This window comes from Pantherophis guttatus, chromosome 1 (assembly GCF_059756535.1).
Source record: "Pantherophis guttatus breed Tessera chromosome 1, ASM5975653v1, whole genome shotgun sequence".
NCBI lineage: Eukaryota > Metazoa > Chordata > Lepidosauria > Squamata > Colubridae > Pantherophis > Pantherophis guttatus.
In genome coordinates this window covers 313,859,132-313,876,324 of record NC_142063.1, presented here as the reverse complement: position 1 = coordinate 313,876,324, position 17,193 = coordinate 313,859,132, and the positions used below count along the sequence as shown (strand labels likewise).

Genomic DNA, 17,193 nt, shown 5'->3' with positions numbered 1-17,193 from the left:
ACAGCGTTTAATCACAAGCCTGTTGCACATTCATACAAATATTACTGCATTTTGATATATACACAAAATAGCTATCAGACATTTAATACACAGAATCTAATATTATACAGTGGAGGGGATAGGAGGGAAATTTTAATGTAAGCCCATTTATCTTCAAAAACTCAAGCAAAATGAAAAAGCATTTTCAACCTCAGATTAATGAAGGACATGCTTTCAAGAATCCTCAACATTTCCTCTAAAAGGATGTGAACCTCTGCAAGAAAAGTTCTCCTGAACCCCAAATAAATACAGTGTTATTCTGTTAGCCATACACATTTGTGAAATCAAGTATTATCTTATAAAACTGAAGAACCTAGCTCCCTGACATTTAGAAGGAACTTGTAGGGTTGGATTAAAGATTCCAAATGCTTAATATCTATAGTAGCACAATCCTAAAACCCACATCAGCAAACAAGCAACTGGCAAGGGATTTGTTGAACAACAGACTACGATGAGCCATTTCAGTGTGATGACGTATGGGCTCGGTGCAGGACTCTGCAACAGCATTGCTACTGAAATCAATTTCATGAAATAAGGAGCACTGAATGTAGCTAATAATTTTCAGGTACTTCACAAAATTTCTACATGGTACAAAAATGATGTCATGTGGCAGGAGTTGAGCATCACCCTAAAGGTCGGCTGTAGCGTCAATTACACTGGAGCACAATTACTACATAGGAAATTAGTATAATCAGGTAAGAAATGAGTCAGGAAAGAGAGGTTATACTTTGGTTCAAATTATCCAGGATCCAACCTAAAATTAATCTTAATTATGTCTATCAGAGGTCTGATGATTAAAATAGTGTAGCAACCTTCAGCCCCCAAATGGAGAATTTTATTTGTGTCTTATCTAAAGGAACTCACAAAAACTAGAAGCATAATTGTCACATCCAGAACACTTGGATTCATAGGATTTCTAGAGCCCATGGAATCCAGCAGTCTATCCTGAACTATACTTGTGGTGCAATGTACAGTTAGGTTATACTTAAGTTTACATCCTGTAGGCTCTCTTTAGAGAAGAGGCCTTTTGGCTGCTCATTCTCTCCATAGCAAATATGATGTGGACTTGTGTCAAAGACCATAGATTCCACAAAAGACTCTAATACTTATCAATATCCTGAGTAGCTGGACATGACAGGAATTTGAACTCCACTAAGTCTAGTTCTCTGCATGGTCCACAGTATCAAAAGAAAAGGGAGCAAGAGGCAATTGCTCCTCAAGTCACAGCAGAATCTTAGTCTCCAAATGCTGATGAACAGTAGCAACAGGATCATTATATATACTGGGACTCAAAAGATCCAGTCTGGATGTACTCTACAATTGATCCTGGAGCAAACGTAAGTATACACGTTTGTGTATGCCATTTTCATTCAAGCACTTATTAAATGTGGCAAAAAAAAAAAGGTAGCAAAATCAGGGATGACTCACAACAATAGCCTTGGTTAGCAATGAAAATTCTGGTTCTAATTGTGGCTGTAAATTGAGGACTACTATAAACCTAAATCTCCAAGGTTGGATTAACTGTATTTCAGAGTACTGAAAAGAACTTGTTGGTCTGGCTAAACTGTTGCCTATTAAATGCAGAATCCTGAAGACTGCATTGAATTGGTAGACTAGACAAGGGCATATATTCCTCTTTTCAAAAAAAAAAATGAAAAAGGAGAACCTCTGGAACTATAGCTTGATTTGAATACCTAGGAAGATTCTAGGACAAATAATCAGTCAATCATCCGCAAATGCTGTTGGGTTCTTGTATTCTCTTAACTTGGTTGTTTTCCTGCATATATTTCTAGGTAACATCATCAATCATGGGAAATTGCAGTTTACTGATAATTATATAGTTTGCCCTGCCAGACTTAGTTCTGGTGTCATTTTTTTGTTGTTAAAGTTATCAAGGAAGAAATTACAGTCCAATCAAGACCAGGAGGGCAAGCTACTATACATAAGTAACCAGCAAACTATTCTTCCATGCACTGGTGATATTATTTAACCTAGAAACTAAGATCTGCAGAAACATCTGCAGAAAAACAACCAAGGACCCATCATTCTCTACTACTGGATCTATAAGCACCTTAAAAATGCATCAGTTTCCACTGATTTGTCAGGAAAAAGTCTTACCAGATTAATAAAAATGCTAGGCAGGTATTTCTTGACTTCAAGAAAGCAACTGATATTGGATACCATGGTACTGTAATTATCAAATATGGGGTTTATGTCGTGTTTATTAAGTGATCCACAACTGCTTGAAAACTGTGTTCAAAGAGTTAATTCATTAATGATCCACATTTTTAAAAAATCCAATGGGATGCCACAGAGTCTAGTCCTAGGCCCATGTTTTCAACATTTTTATAAATAACTTGAATTTTCATGACCATTTTCATGATAATGTTTTTCAACAATTTCACAGATATAAAAAAGACCAAGACCTGTTCTTTATCATCAGGAGATATTAAAAAGGATTATGTTGCAGGGTAATAGATTTCAGTTGAATATCAAACAAAACAAAACAAAACCTTCCTAGCAGCAAGAACAATCTGACAATACTATCCAGAGAAATGATGGGTTCCTCTAATTCTATGATTATTATGCTACTGTTCCATGGTATGGATTTCAGTGTTCAGTAAACTACCCTTAACCTCCTCAGTCTTTAATTTATCGGAGTCAAAATATTATTCTTTTTTTCCTGCATTATCCTTAAAGCCATGGAATGTTTTCTATATCAGCCTTCAGTTTTGAGTGCCAGATTTTTGGAAGTGAGATGATTTCAGCATCCATCATAGTCATGATGGGTTTGTCATTTGTCTCTAAGATTAGCCCAGGTTTTACACCCAGGAGCTCCCTGAAATATTTTCTTAGCATTACCCAATTTCACACTATTCTCTGATCCACTTTCCCAGGAGCAAAACCTCCTTTCCTCTTTCTAATTCACCTTATTGTTTCATCTGCTCTGAAAAATACACAAAACATTGTACATCCAAAGTGAAAGTATTACCAACAGATAGTTTGCTTTGTGTAAAGTCCTGTTCAATTCATGATACACATAACTCATTTATTTTTGATACCCTGCAGAAATTGTGTCAGTTATATAAACTGTTGGTTTTTAGCCTAAAAGTAGTGGCCAAGGAAGGACATTTGTGATATTTGAGAAAATGTTACTGAAAGTCATAAATCAATGATATGGCCATCTTTTAAACTTTTGGAGTAACTTTTAATGATTTCCTTTCCTTAAATGACTTGTGTTTGTTATTCTCTTTAGTGTAGTCACAATTTAAGCTGAAGCCTCATTCGAAGAGTCTTCACTTTCAACCTAATTTTGAATTTATAACTGAGAGATGAGAAGCCTATATCCATAACATTTTCCCAATTATTTGTGATTTCTCTGGAAGTGGGTATCCTTCATTCTGGTGCTAGTGTCTATATTTTCTGCTTTATCTCTCAATCTATAACTGTCACCCCCACAGCTACTCCTATCATTAGCATTCAAGTTTTCTTGGTGAATTGCTTCTTAGTCTTGTTTGCCATTTTCACAGCACATCCATCTATTCTTGTCTGCCAATCATGAATATCCCATTTCCATCAGTCTCTAATTCAAATTGATTAGAAACAGCGTGCAGCTCCATGTTCCAAGAGCACAACTTTCCCCTTTTCAAGTTTTTCTGTGTGGGTTTATGTGTGCATTAAAATTAAAAGCACACAAGTCTGATATCTGAGCTTTTTTCTCTTTAGATATCAGCAATCCCCTATCTATTAAAAAAGAATGAAAATAGATGCAGTGTTCACTCCACAGCTCTGGAAACAGTCCCTCCCTTCCGGCATTCTCCTTGATGTATATGTGCAGATCTCCAATCAAGATTTAGCCATGGATACAATTGCAGCTACCAGGCACCATGTCTCCAGAGCATTACTACAGGTACCCTGTCTTCAGTGTGGCTCAAGGATCTATTTCAACCCTGAAAGAGCAGCACAGGCTTTTGATGCCCGATTACTAAGAGTGCCTCAGGACTTGGCTGCACTTTGCTACAGAGGGAATATTTCTTTTAATAAGAGAAAGACCAGGTCTTTAGAATGCAATCACCAAAGTGGATAAGAATAAAGTGATTCTTGGTCTATGTTTTTAGAGCAATGAGGCATCACAATTTTAGTGCTTATATATATAGTTTTTCTTTTGCTACAGTATTGGCTCTTGCAAGACTTGAAGGTTTGGGGTATTTAGCACTAATCCTAACATCTGGAAAGAAAATGGTTTCAGCCGCAGATTTGCTATTCACCATTATTCAATATTTAATACAATTAAATATAAGACTACTTTTTTTTTCAAACTGTGAAGACCAAGAGCATAGTTCATTGGAATCTCTTGATTTCTTTCTTTTCTTTTCTTTTCCTTTTTTTTTATAAAAGCACTTTCTCTGAGAGTTTTCCATCTGAATTAATGCGAACAACCTTGATGATTGTTAGCTATATCCGTGTGTGTGTTTGTGTGTGTATTGAAAATGCTTGTGGCAAAAGCAGAATGAAGTATATTAGTTGCAGATCTGGATACTTCACACAAAAGTCTATGAAGAAAAGACTCTTCTATTTTCCAGTAGTGGCCTAGAAAGTGTTTGGCATTGTCTCATTATTATTAAAAGGGTTGCTGTGACGTCCACTGATACTTGGAATCCTTCCTTGTTTTGACAGTCATTCACATTGGCCCTTTGTACTGGCTTCCAGACAAGTGCTGTCTAATTCCAGGACACGAGCCTGCAGCATCTCCAAGTTTCCTCCACACAACCTGAAAAAGTAAATGGGAAAGGCATGTTAAATTACTTATTTTAGAAAACAGAGATTAGGTACAAAAGGGTTTATTAGGCAGACAGTATTACCTAGTGTCATAAAAATAGAAAGAACAAGTTATAGAACTAAAGGCTAGCATCTACTGCAGGGGTGTCAAACTCACGCCATCATGGCGGCATCACGTGACGTATTGGGACCTTTTCCTCTTCGCTAAAGTGGGTGTGGGCGTGGCCATCGCGTGATGCAGCCGGCCCACGGGCTGGGAGTTTGACAGCCCTGTTCTACTGTATGCTTTAGTTGGGATACTACATATCCTTAGAAATTTCTATTCTATTCTATTCTATTCTATTCTATTCTATTCTATTCTATTCTATTCTATTCTATTCTATTCTATTCTTTTTCTATTTTTATTAGTTATAATTTATGCAGATTGCTATCATGTGACATAGCTTCATGTGTGTCTTTTCTAGCCTGGTGCCTTTTAAATACCTGAGCTTGCAACTTCACAATTTAAAGTCATCCTATGTCTCTTGTAAGAGATAATATAACTCTTTGTAATCACTCTCAGTGTACAAACTAACTCCTCTTTGGAAATGTATCCTTTAAATAATGAAATAAGAGTCATTTTATTTTTTTCTGTTGCAGTGTTTATCCTTTAGAGCTGTACCCATGGGAGATCAGAATGAAGTTTATTGGCCTTTTATAAGGCACCGAAAGGCTGATTATTCACACGGGCATTTGGACCAGAGTATTAGTTTGTTTATCTGGGGCTCAACTGCAGGAGGAAAGGACTTACTTGGACCTTTATATACTGACTGATATTTTGATAGTTGTTGCAAGTTCTTGTTTATTTAGAGCTAATTAGCTACTTTCTGGTTTAATTTACTGTCAGACACCCAAAGTGGAAACAGTAACATGGGCATCCACATAAATTGTTGAAATAAGTAAAATTAAATTAATAAATTACACATCCAGGACAGGGGTGAAATGCTACCAGTTTGGACTGGTTCGGCTGAACCGGTAGCGATGGTGGCGGGTGGTTCAGAGAACCGGTATTGATGGCGGCGCAAGGCTCCACCCACCCGCCTGGTTGTTGTTACTTCCTGGTTTTAACCAGGAAGTAAGCTGTTTTTTACCCTCTGCACATGTGGCACTTGCACTTCTGAACCGGTGGGGAAGGTAAGTAGATTTCACCCGTGATCCAGGGATATTTTTTTTAACGTAGATTTTAACCTCTAAACCTGATAAACAATGCAAATGATTCAAGAGGATTGTCATATGACCCGTAAAACAGCAGAATTATGAAGTCAGATTTCTGCTTTTTGTTTATCAATTGGAAGATACAGAATTGTTCTTCCAACTAAAAGATGCTTGATTGTTCTTCCTTTTCTATAAATAAAAAAAATAGCCAAAGCAAACAAAAAAAATATTATTTTTCTACCAGAAAAAAATGTTTTATTCATACCAACTTTTCACTTGAAATAAACATTAACCACTAATATGTCTGTTTTACTGGTTTTTAAAATGGTTGCTTTTGTGTTTTAAAGAATACAAAGTTATAATAACTAAAGAAAGAGCCAACATGGCACAGTGGTTAGAGTGCAGTACTGCAGGCTACTTCTGCTGATTGCCGGCTGACTGCAATTTGGCAGTTCGAGTCTCAGTGCCTCAAGGTTGACTCAGCCTTCCATCCTTCCGAGGTGGGTAAAATGAGGACCCAGATTGTTGGGGGCAATATGCTGACTCTGTAAACTGCTTAGAGAGGGCTGCAAAGCACTGCGAAATGGTATATATGTAAGTGCTATTGCTATTATAATTTCATTATTGCTAGCCATCTTGGCCATCATTTTGTAGCAGAAAAGCAAATCTAAAGATATTAAATTAATAAATAAATATGTATTTTCTATTGATTTTAATTACTTTTATTCTAATTATTTAAGAAAGACATCAATAAGCTTTATTCTGTTTTGTACATACCAATACCTGAGTGGCTTATGAATATTACCATTTTGTACCATCCATGATGCATTTCATAACAAATTGTTTTCAGCTTAATGAGGAACAGAAAATGTTTTCCCAAAAGACAGTGCTGGAAGATAATGCTGATATAGCAAGAAAGTAACCTCCAGCTGATGAGAAAGGACAGACTGCACAACTGAATATGCAGATTAAAGGGCAGTCAGTTGTCTTGTGAACTTTACACTATCTATGTGAACAGCAATGACTCTATTAAATCCTAAAGCCTTTTTAGTGCTCTGAAAATGATATTGTTATTTTAAGATGAATGCTATGCAGTACATAATTACTATATAAATGCAATTTACATATAAAAGGTTGATTCCAAACCAGTGAACTTGTTTTTATGTGCCATTAAATTCAGTGTGAATTAATTCAAATTATTAACTTGACTTGCAGATTTTAATATAAACTAACTGCAACTATTTATCTCTGGAACCACCCCAGAGATGTTATCATGCCAGAGAAGTTCATTAGCGTATGATCACATTCATAGGATATGACCAACACACAACTTTATGTGTGTATAAATACATTGGACGGACCTAACTGGTGGGAACAATGACAAATGAATATCGTTTTGCAACCTAATTTCTAGAGATCCTGGGGTATTCACAGGGTAAAAATGGGCATTGACTTTTCTTCTTGATTGCATCATTAAAATATAGCAAAAATGGCCAGTGCTGTCCTTATAATTAGCAGGGAATGCTGCACGTGATTTGATACATAAACACTATGTGAAAGTCATAACTCGTCAAAGCCATGATGGAAGGTGGAGGTCAGTATCTAAACTAGACTGCTTTTTCCTTTTTCTTACTTCATGCCTTGACTTCTTTAGCTTACTATTTTTTAAAAAAATTACTTTTAAGAAAAAAAATACTTTACTGATGCATATTTGCGCTGAGAGGGCCAGTTTGGTATAGTGGTTAAGGCACCAGGCTAGAAACTGGGAGACCATGAGATCTTTGGCACAAAACCAACTGGGTGGCTTTGGGTCAGTCACTCTCTGTCAGCCATAGAAAGAACGAGGGAAGGCCAAACCACTTCCACTAATCCTTGCTGAGAAAATTGTAGGGACCTCTCCAGACAGTCACCAGGAGTCAACTCTTGACTCAAAGGCACAGATACACACACCCCCAAAAAATTGTGTTGAATTTTTATTTCTTTGTATCTATCTCTTGGCTTAACAGATAAATAAAATGCCATAAGTTAGCATCAGCATTATTAATAAGTAATTTATCCCTCTCCTAAATCAAAAGCTTGACAATTCAGTGGCCAGGGAATATGCTGAGTTTTGCCTAATTCAAACTACTACTGTAAATTGCTTCAGACTGGATTGCTGCCCGTATGATAGAAAGTGAGAAATTTAGCAAATGATCCAAAGGGGTGTCCCCAGAGTGCAGTAAAAATAACCAAGATCATGACCACAATGGTGTAATTGAAGCTCTGCCTATTTATATATATATATCGCTCATACATAAAAAAAACATATGTATAAAAAACAGGCAAAGCTTTCATTGCATCAACATGGCTACCATCTTAACTTTTTAAAAAACACATTCTGAGGGACAGCCCTGCCTAAATCATATTATGTTTTCATGAAGTGTTTTGACATTCTGGAAGATCAGAAATCAAATCTGCAACTTCAGTTTTGTTTCCATTTCTTTATGTAATGGAAAAGGAAGGAGCAAAGAAGTGGTATCAAATGATTGGCAATTCTATCTTCTCATTCAGTCTTTTTAATCATTATACTTTGAATGTGCCTATTCTAAATAGGAATGTCCTAAAACAAATATATTACCATATCAGTGGTGGGTTGCTACCGGTTAGTCCCAGATTGGATGAACGGGTAGTGGCGGTGGTGGGAGGCTCCGCCTACCTACCCAGACACTTCTGCATATGCGCAGAAGCATTGCGCGCACGCATGAGCGTGCACGCACGAACGAACTGGTAGCAAACTAAATTGAAACCCACTACTGTCCCATATATTGATATAATATGATTAGCCACTGAAAACCTCTAAAAGAATGAAGGACTTCACTTTCAAATCAAAGTGTTGGTTTTAAATACACATTACCTACATTGTTTTAGGAATTATATCCAATTAATATATCTAAAAGAATAGATGTTTTTCCAATAAATTATATTTAATTCTATCCAAAGACCAAAGATTGAAGCTATATTAGAAATTAAAGTCTTCTGGGATAAGAATACACAAAATTTAAACATACCATTTTCATTTAATACTGATTTCTTAGAAACATGAGCTTTTCCTTATAATGAGGAAAACATGTTAGGAAAAGGTACCGGAATTAAATCCAAGAAATGGAGCATCAGTCTTACTGCCAGAGATAATAAATAGTTGCAAAAAGGCTTCAGTTCTGATGTTATAATAAAAGTTCTGTTCAAGCTGTGCTCTGTAACATACTGGGAAGCTTCAGACAAGTTCCCACTATCTAGGGAGTCTTACAGAAAAGTAGAATACCAAAAAAAAAGCTACTATTTAATTTTTTTTAAAAAAAAAATACATATTTCTTTAGGTTTCACTGAGATAGTACAATTACATAATTAGAAATCTTAATCTGATTTTTTTACCCCACATTTATAGCAACACACTTTATACAGTAATTTTGAATTTGGAACCGTTTATTGACATGTAAGGACTTCTTCCAGATCTGTAATTATTCTTCCCCAAACCAACCAAGTTAATCTTTCTAAATCAAGCAAACAGAAAATAATTTTTAAGGGGAATTGTTCCAAAATTCTGCAGAATTGGTAAAATGCCAGACAACTGGAGAACAGCAAATCATAGAATAGAATCACAGTTGGAAAAAGTGGCTTAGGCTGAGTGCAGTGCAAAAAAAAATCCAAATGAAAACATCCCAGGCAAATGGCTCTCTAATTTCTACTTGAACATTCACAATAAAGAGCTACATCTACATAGAGGGAAGCGTGCTTGAACTGGGGCTCTTTAACATCTTCATAAATGGTCTAGGCGCCTGATGGACCCTGATAGGTTCCAGATGGAGCTTGGGCCATTTCCTGAGATTCTGGCTCATGACTCGGCTGAAGACCCGGTGGCCGCCTGGGATAGTGCGGCTGCTGGGGCCTTGGACCGAGTCGTGCCTTTGCGGCCTCTGACCCGGCACCGAACGCACCTAGCTCCTTGGTTCTCCGAGGAGCTTAGGGAGATGAAGCGCCGGAAAAGACGCCTGGAGAGTAGTTGGAGGACCAGCCGCTCCAAATCTGACCGAACACTGGTGAGGTCTCATATTAAGACCTACCTAGTGGTGATAAAAGCGGCGAAAACTAGCTATTTTGCCGCTCTTATCGCATCATCAGATAATCGCCCGGCCGCCCTGTTTAGGGTGACCCGCTCCCTCCTCCATCTGGAAGTGCGGGATGACCCCTTGCAGGGCCGAGCTGAGGATTTTGTGCAGTATCTGTATGACAAAATCGCTCAGATTCGGGAAGGGCTGGCCTCTGACTGGGTATGTCCGGACGGGATGACTGAGGCAGGTCTTGAGAGTGTTATCTGGGGGGAGTTCGATCCTGTGGCTCCCGAGGACATGGACAGGGTCCTGGGACGGCTGAACGCGACCACATGTTTATTGGACCCGTGTCCCTCCTGGTTGATACTGGCTTCCCGGGAGGTGACACGAGGCTGGCTCCAGAAGATTGTTAATGCTTCTTTGAGTGAGGGGGTCCTGCCGGCCGCTTTGAAAGAAGCGGTTGTGAGGCCCCTCCTCAAGTAGCCCTCTCTGGATCCGGCTGTTTTGGCTAACTATCGTCCAGTCTCCAACCTTCGCTTCGTTGCGAAGGTTGTTGAGAGTGTGGTGGCACAACAGCTTCCCCGGTACCTGGATGAAGCTGTCTATCTAGACCCGCTCCAGTCCGGCTTCCGGCCTGGGCACAGCACGGAAACGGCATTGGTCGCATTGGTGGATGATCTCTGGAGGGCCCGGGATAGGGGTTGCTCCTCTATCCTGGTCCTGTTAGACCTCTCAGCGGCTTTTGATACCATCGACCATGGTATCATGTTGCACCGGTTGGCGAGGTTGGGGGTGGGAGGCACCGTTCTGCGGTGGTTCACCTCCTACCTCTCTGACCGGTCGCAATCTGTGTTGACAGGGGGGCAGTGGTCGACCCCGAGGCACCTGGCTTGTGGGGTGCCACAAGGGTCGGTCCTCTCGCCCCTTCTGTTCAACATTTATGTAAAGCCGCTGGGTGAGATCATCCGTGGCTTCGGGGTGGAGTTCCACCAGTACGCTGATGACACCCAGCTGTACATCTCCACCCCAGGCCACCCCAATGATGCCCTTGAAGTGATGTCCCAGTGCCTGGAGGCCGTGCGGGCCTGGATGGGGAGAAACAGGCTCCGACTCAACCCCTCCAAGACCGAGTGGCTGTGGCTTCCGGCGTCCCGATATAGCCAGCTGATGCCATCGCTGGCTATTGGGGGTGAATCACTCGCCCCCACGGAGAGGGCTCGTAACTAGGGCATCCTCCTGGACGCACGGCTGTCTTTAGAAGATCATTTGACGGCCGTGGCCAGGGGGGCTTTTTATCAGGTTCGCCTGATACGCCAGTTGCGCCCCTTTCTAGATCGGGACTCCCTACGCACAGTCACTCAGGCACTCGTCACTTCCCACCTGGACTACTGCAACGCTCTCTACATGGGGCTCCCCCTGGGGTGCACCCGGAGGCTCCAGCTGGTCCAGAACGCGGCCGCGCAGGGGATTATGGGGGCGACGAGGCGCTCCCATGTGACACCTCTCCTGCGCGAGCTGCACTGGCTCCCGGTGGTCTTCCGGGTGCGCTTCAAGGTGTTGGTGACCACCTTTAAAGCGCTCCATGGCTCAGGGCCGGGGTATTTACGAGACCGCCTTCTGCCACCAATAGCCTCCCACCGGCCAGTACGCTCACAGAGTGGGCCTTCTCAGGGTGCCGTCCGCCAGACAATGTTGGCTGGCGACCCCCAGGGGGAGAGCCTTCTCTGTGGCGGCGCCCACCCTCTGGAACAACCTCCCCCCAGAGATACGTACAATAACAGACCTCCGGATTTTTCGTCGGGCCCTGAAAACCCATTTATTTCAGCTAGCTGGGCTGGCTTGAGTTAAATTTTAAACTGATTTTAAATTGGAATTTTTTTTTTAATTATAGCCAGAATATTTAATTATTTTAAACAGTTTTTAGATTTTGTATGTCTTGTTTTTACTTTGGCTGTTCACCACCCTGAGTCCTATATTGGAGAAGGGCGGTATAGAAATTTAAACAAACAAATAAATAAATAAATAAATAGATGAAGGGAAAGAAGGGGAACTCATCAAATTTGCAGATGACACCAACCTGGGGGCAATTACCAATACTTTGGAAGATAGACTCCAGATTCAGAAGGATCTTTTTAAAAAAGTTTTATTAGATTTTTCTTTTTAAATATACATCAATATCAATACATCAGCAGTGTGGCCTCTGGGTATAATTCATTTTGATACAAATAGCAGTAATAATAATAACAACAATATTTTCTTACATTAATCAAACTTATATAATCCTAGTATTAATATACATGTTTGTTTTAGAGTAGTTATTCAATATATTAATGTTCCATTTTAATGCCAATGATATTATTAAGCATACAAAATAATACGATCTTTCAACTTCTAATTTTTCCATCTGGTTATTACTTATATACTATTATATAAAAATTATATCTGCTAATATTCCCCCTATTTCTTATTTCTACCTCTATTCTAGCTTCTAGTCAGGCCACCATTGCTAATCCTAGTGTTAATACATGTTTATATCAAGACATAGTCCTTCATTATTTGTTTATTCAAAGTCTCAGTATGCCATTCTAGTACCAATCATCCTATTATTTAATCATACCTAATAATATCATCTTTCAACTCCAATCTTTCCATCTAACTATTTATATTATTTCTAAGAATAAGAAATAATATTTCTTATTTCTACCTCTATTCTGGTTTTTAATCAGGCTATCATTATATTAGGGGAAAAAAGAAAGGAAAAGAATCCTTTCTATCCATCATCTCTTGTCTGTTTTAATACTTCAATTCTTATTTGTTTTTTAGCTTGCCTCCCATACTCCTCTCTTGGATCTTTATCTCTATCAGCATCTGTGTCTTCACCATTCAGTCTGAATATTTCTCCCATCTCTATCCTCCTAAGCTGCCAGCTCTCCAGAGTGTCCACTCACACCCCTATCTCCCTTTCAAAAGTATCTTCCAGGTTATCTGATTCCATTGAACTCAGAAAGTTCAATAATCATAGTTCTTTACATCTCAGGATTATTAATCAGTTCCATTTAAATAGTCCAGGCAGCTTTCCACAAATCAAAAGTCACTTTACTTTACTTAAGAGTCTTCTTTATTCTCACAATAGACTCTCCAGTAATCATAAAGTAAATAGTTCTCCGTGACCTGCAGGGTGCCCCTGTTTTCTTCACCATCCCTACAGAGTGGCTTTAGTTCCTTTCAGAGCCCTCCAACAGGTAAAACTTGACACGGGAGCATGGAGACCTGCTCCTCACTTCCAATCTCGCCACGACATCAGCCAGAAGTCCCAGATTCAGAAGGATCTTCATAGACTTGCGCATATTCAGCAAGATGCAGTTCAGTGGCAAGAAAAGTAAGGTCCAGGACTTAGGCAGGAAAACCCAAATTCATAGGTATAGAGGGTTACCTGGCTCAACAGGGGATCTAGATGTCCTATTAGACCATCATTTACATAAGAGCCAGTAGTGCTGCAGCTGCCAAAAAAGCAAACACAGTTCTAGGCTGCACCAACAGAGGGATACCATCAAGATCATAGGAAGTGTTAATACAATTCTATACTGCACTAGCGAGGCCACATTTGGAGTATTGCATCAAATTCTGATCAGCACAATACAAAAAAATATGCTGGGGACCTAGAAAGAGTGCAGAAAAGAGCAACAAAGATAAGGGGTCTAAGGCTAAATCACATGATGAACATCTATGGGAACTAGGTATCTTTAATCTAATGAAGAGAAGACTCAGAGGAGACATGATAGGAGTCTTACAATACCTGAAGGACTGTCACAGGGAAGAGGGTGTTGATTTACTCTCCATAGCACCTTAAGACAGGACAAAAGCAATGGGTAGAAGCTTGTCAGAGGGAGATTCAACCTGGAAATATGGAGGAATTTCCTGACAGTGAAAATGATTAATCAATGGAATAGCTTGTCTCTCTGAGTTGTGTGTGTTCCATTGCTAGAGATTTTCAAGAAAAGATTAGACAATCATTTGTCTGGGAAAGTATAAGGCCTTGGGCTGGGGAATGGATTAGAAGATCTCCAAAGACCTTCCAGTCCTATCATTCTATAAATTCTGTGGGCTAAGGGTTTGTTTATAAATCTCTTGCTGTATAGCTTATGAGAAAGATCTTTTGATGTGGATGGACAAAGACAAAAGGTAACTTTAGGCTGCATCAACATAAGTCTTTTTGTCCCCAATTTATGCAAAATAATTACTGCATCCAATTGTGGCTATCTTAAGAGGGATTCAGAGAAACTAGAACAGGTTCAGAAAAATGCAATAAGATTGATTACAGGACTAAAACTAAGTGCCACAGATTCTAGTGGAAGGAATCTGGCTTGTTTAGATTTCTTGTTAACTCTCAGAGGACTAATAAACAGAATAAGTCATCGAACTCTGAAAAGATGTCACACTATAACCTATTCTCAGTGGTTCCAGAGTGCAAGGCACAAAATAATGCTCTTAAAATGAAGAAAGGCACATTCTACTAAATATTAGGGAAAAAACCTTCCTAATAATAAAAGCAATGGATAGTGGAACCTATAGCCATAAGGGTTGTGGGCTCCCTTCACTTGATATGATCAAGGTAGAAGCTAGAAAGCCACCTGTTAAGGAAATTTTAATTTGTATTCTTGTCCAAGAGATTGGAGTCAGTAATTTACATGGCCTTTCAACTCTATGAGGTAAAGATTTGGAATTAGCCTTTTTATTTAACAGCAGCTGCACTCTGGGTGGACCTTTCCATTGAACATAACTCAATATGCCTTTTCTGTTTGATTAGTATGGGAGTTGTTGAGAACCAAAGCTTCTCAGGACAGAAAATAGAGTTAACAATAGTTGCTCCCTACAAAGCTAAGAGGTAAAGGGAAAAATGTCAATTAAACCATGTAAAGGGTGAGATTAAAAAAGCATCAAGATAAAATTACAATGGATATAGAAAGATGTATTTTAGGTTGACAGAGGCCAATATGAATATTGTACTAGCCTGTTTCCGGGTCACAACAAAGATTCTTATCTAGCCATGCTGCATTTTCTATCAGAGAGCTTTAAGTGTCAGAAAACCTATGATGTAGACCAGATCAGGAAAAAAAACCTAGAACAATACTTCATTGAAATACTTCACTGAAATACTCTGTAGTGACACTACCTTATAATCCTGCATTTTTCTCACCTTCCCTCTTATACTCCAGGAACTATGAGTCTTTTTAAAAAATATTTTCTCACCTCTGTGGATTTAATGCATGTTTCTGTACCTGCTGTGACTTCTGAATGGCTTTTCCAAGGTCATCTCTATGGCTCTCTACATTAAGCCGTGCATAAATTTAGAGTCTAACCACATCAAACCACACTAGATTTAATGTCCAGGAAATTCCCTGAAGTCTTCTAGTGAGCCTGACAGTCATTGATAATTCATACCCCATTAATGTATAAGTTTAGATTTCTGTTCTGCCATCATGCATCCTTTTATACTAGTTTATACTTTACTGAATTTGCCATTTTGAAGCTCTAACTTAGTAGAGAGAGTTTTTTGGTGCTATTTACAATGCCTTTTTGATGTTACCACTCTCAATAGTTTAGTATCATCAGCAGACATGGTCACAACACTGTTCAGCCATAATTTTAGACCATATATACAGTGGCTGTTTCGTTTGGCTGGCCTGGACTAATGGGGTTTTAATTTTTAACTTGTTAGTCTTAATTGCACTTTTAATTGTTAAATTATGAGATTTGGATTTAATTTCTTTTAACTTTTTCATTAGATGTTTTTTTACTGTTGTGAGCCGCCCTGAGTCCGGCTGGAGATAGGGCGGCATATAAATCTCATTAATAAATAAAATAAATAAATAAATGTATACAAGTTTAAAAGTACTAGATCCAATTCTAGGAGACCATATCAGATTTTGCCAGTGTGATAATTTCCCATTGTTAACCAGCTGTCACCTTTATCCCGTGACAACCGAATGTGATGAGGGATGACATCAAGGCTTTGGGTCTAGCAATGAGATGATTCTCTTTATGAAATGGGAAGGAAGTAGCATAGAAACTGCACACATGGAGCCTCTACACCATATACCAGTTCTTAGTGTCTGGTTCCACATAATACATTATATTTTGAATAACAAAACATAAATGTTGTGTCATGCTTTCTCACTGATGGTCTCTCTACAATCTAGAACAGTGGTGTCAAACTGGCCGGATGTGTCACACGCAGTCCACGCCCATCCCCGTTTCGCGAAGGGAAAAAACATCGTGAAACATCACATGACAGCAATGTGATGCCATGAGTTTGACACCTGTGATCTAAAACAACCTACTCCAAATAGCCAGAACGTCATCATTATATTTTTGAAGAGCCATAAAGCATAGGAGTTACCAAGATTTTGTTTCTCGTGAACAGTAATACATAAGAGCTGTTGTTGTTACATATGCTATTGGTTTGCTATTATTTTAGACTTTTTGTGCTGTTATTTGTAAGCTACTTAGAGCAGTCTCTAAGAGAAACAAACAAATAACAAGAAATAAAAATAACGTCCTATGCCAAAACAAATATGAATAAATAAATCCATCTGTCCAGAGTTGCTAGTTTAATATAGAGACCTTGTATATTAGGCAATGCCTATGTTATCACAATTTACTGTCCTGACTCCATTTTAATCTTGTCAAGCATGTTATGACTGTTGCAATGAGAGAAGGTGGCAGGATTATCCTACCATTCCAAAGAGTACAGGTAGTCCTCAATTTTCAACAGTTCGTTTAGTGACCGTTCAAAATTACAACAGCACTGGAAAAAGTTACTTATGACCATTTTTCATACTTATGACCATTGCAGCATCCCGATGGTCATGTGGTTTACACTTGGATGCTTGATGACAGATTCATATTTATGATGGTTGCAGTGTCCCAGGGTCGATCTTCTGACAAGCAAAGTTAATGGGGAACACAGATTCACTTAATAACTTTGTTATTAATTTAACATCTGCATTGATTCACTTAACAAATGTGGCAAGAAAAGTCATAAAATGGAGCAAAACTCACTTAACAAAATTCTCACTTATCAACATAAATT

The 17,193-nt window shown here is 38.9% G+C and overlaps 1 protein-coding gene across 4 annotated transcripts in view; it reads right to left on the bottom strand.

Moving 5' to 3' along the window:
- Positions 1-3,233: 3,233 nt before the first annotated feature.
- Positions 3,234-17,193, bottom strand: part of CCDC85A (coiled-coil domain containing 85A) — a 168,341-nt gene continuing 154,381 nt past the window's right edge. For 2 of the 4 annotated variants that reach the window (XM_034427332.2, XM_034427335.2), the window contains one exon: positions 3,234-4,810. In XM_034427332.2, the coding sequence (XP_034283223.1) occupies positions 4,721-4,810 (90 nt within the window). In that variant the 3' untranslated portion in view covers positions 3,234-4,720. The remainder of the gene's footprint in view (positions 4,811-17,193) is intronic. The other 2 variants (XR_015731569.1, XM_034427331.2) reach the window with 1 other exon arrangement.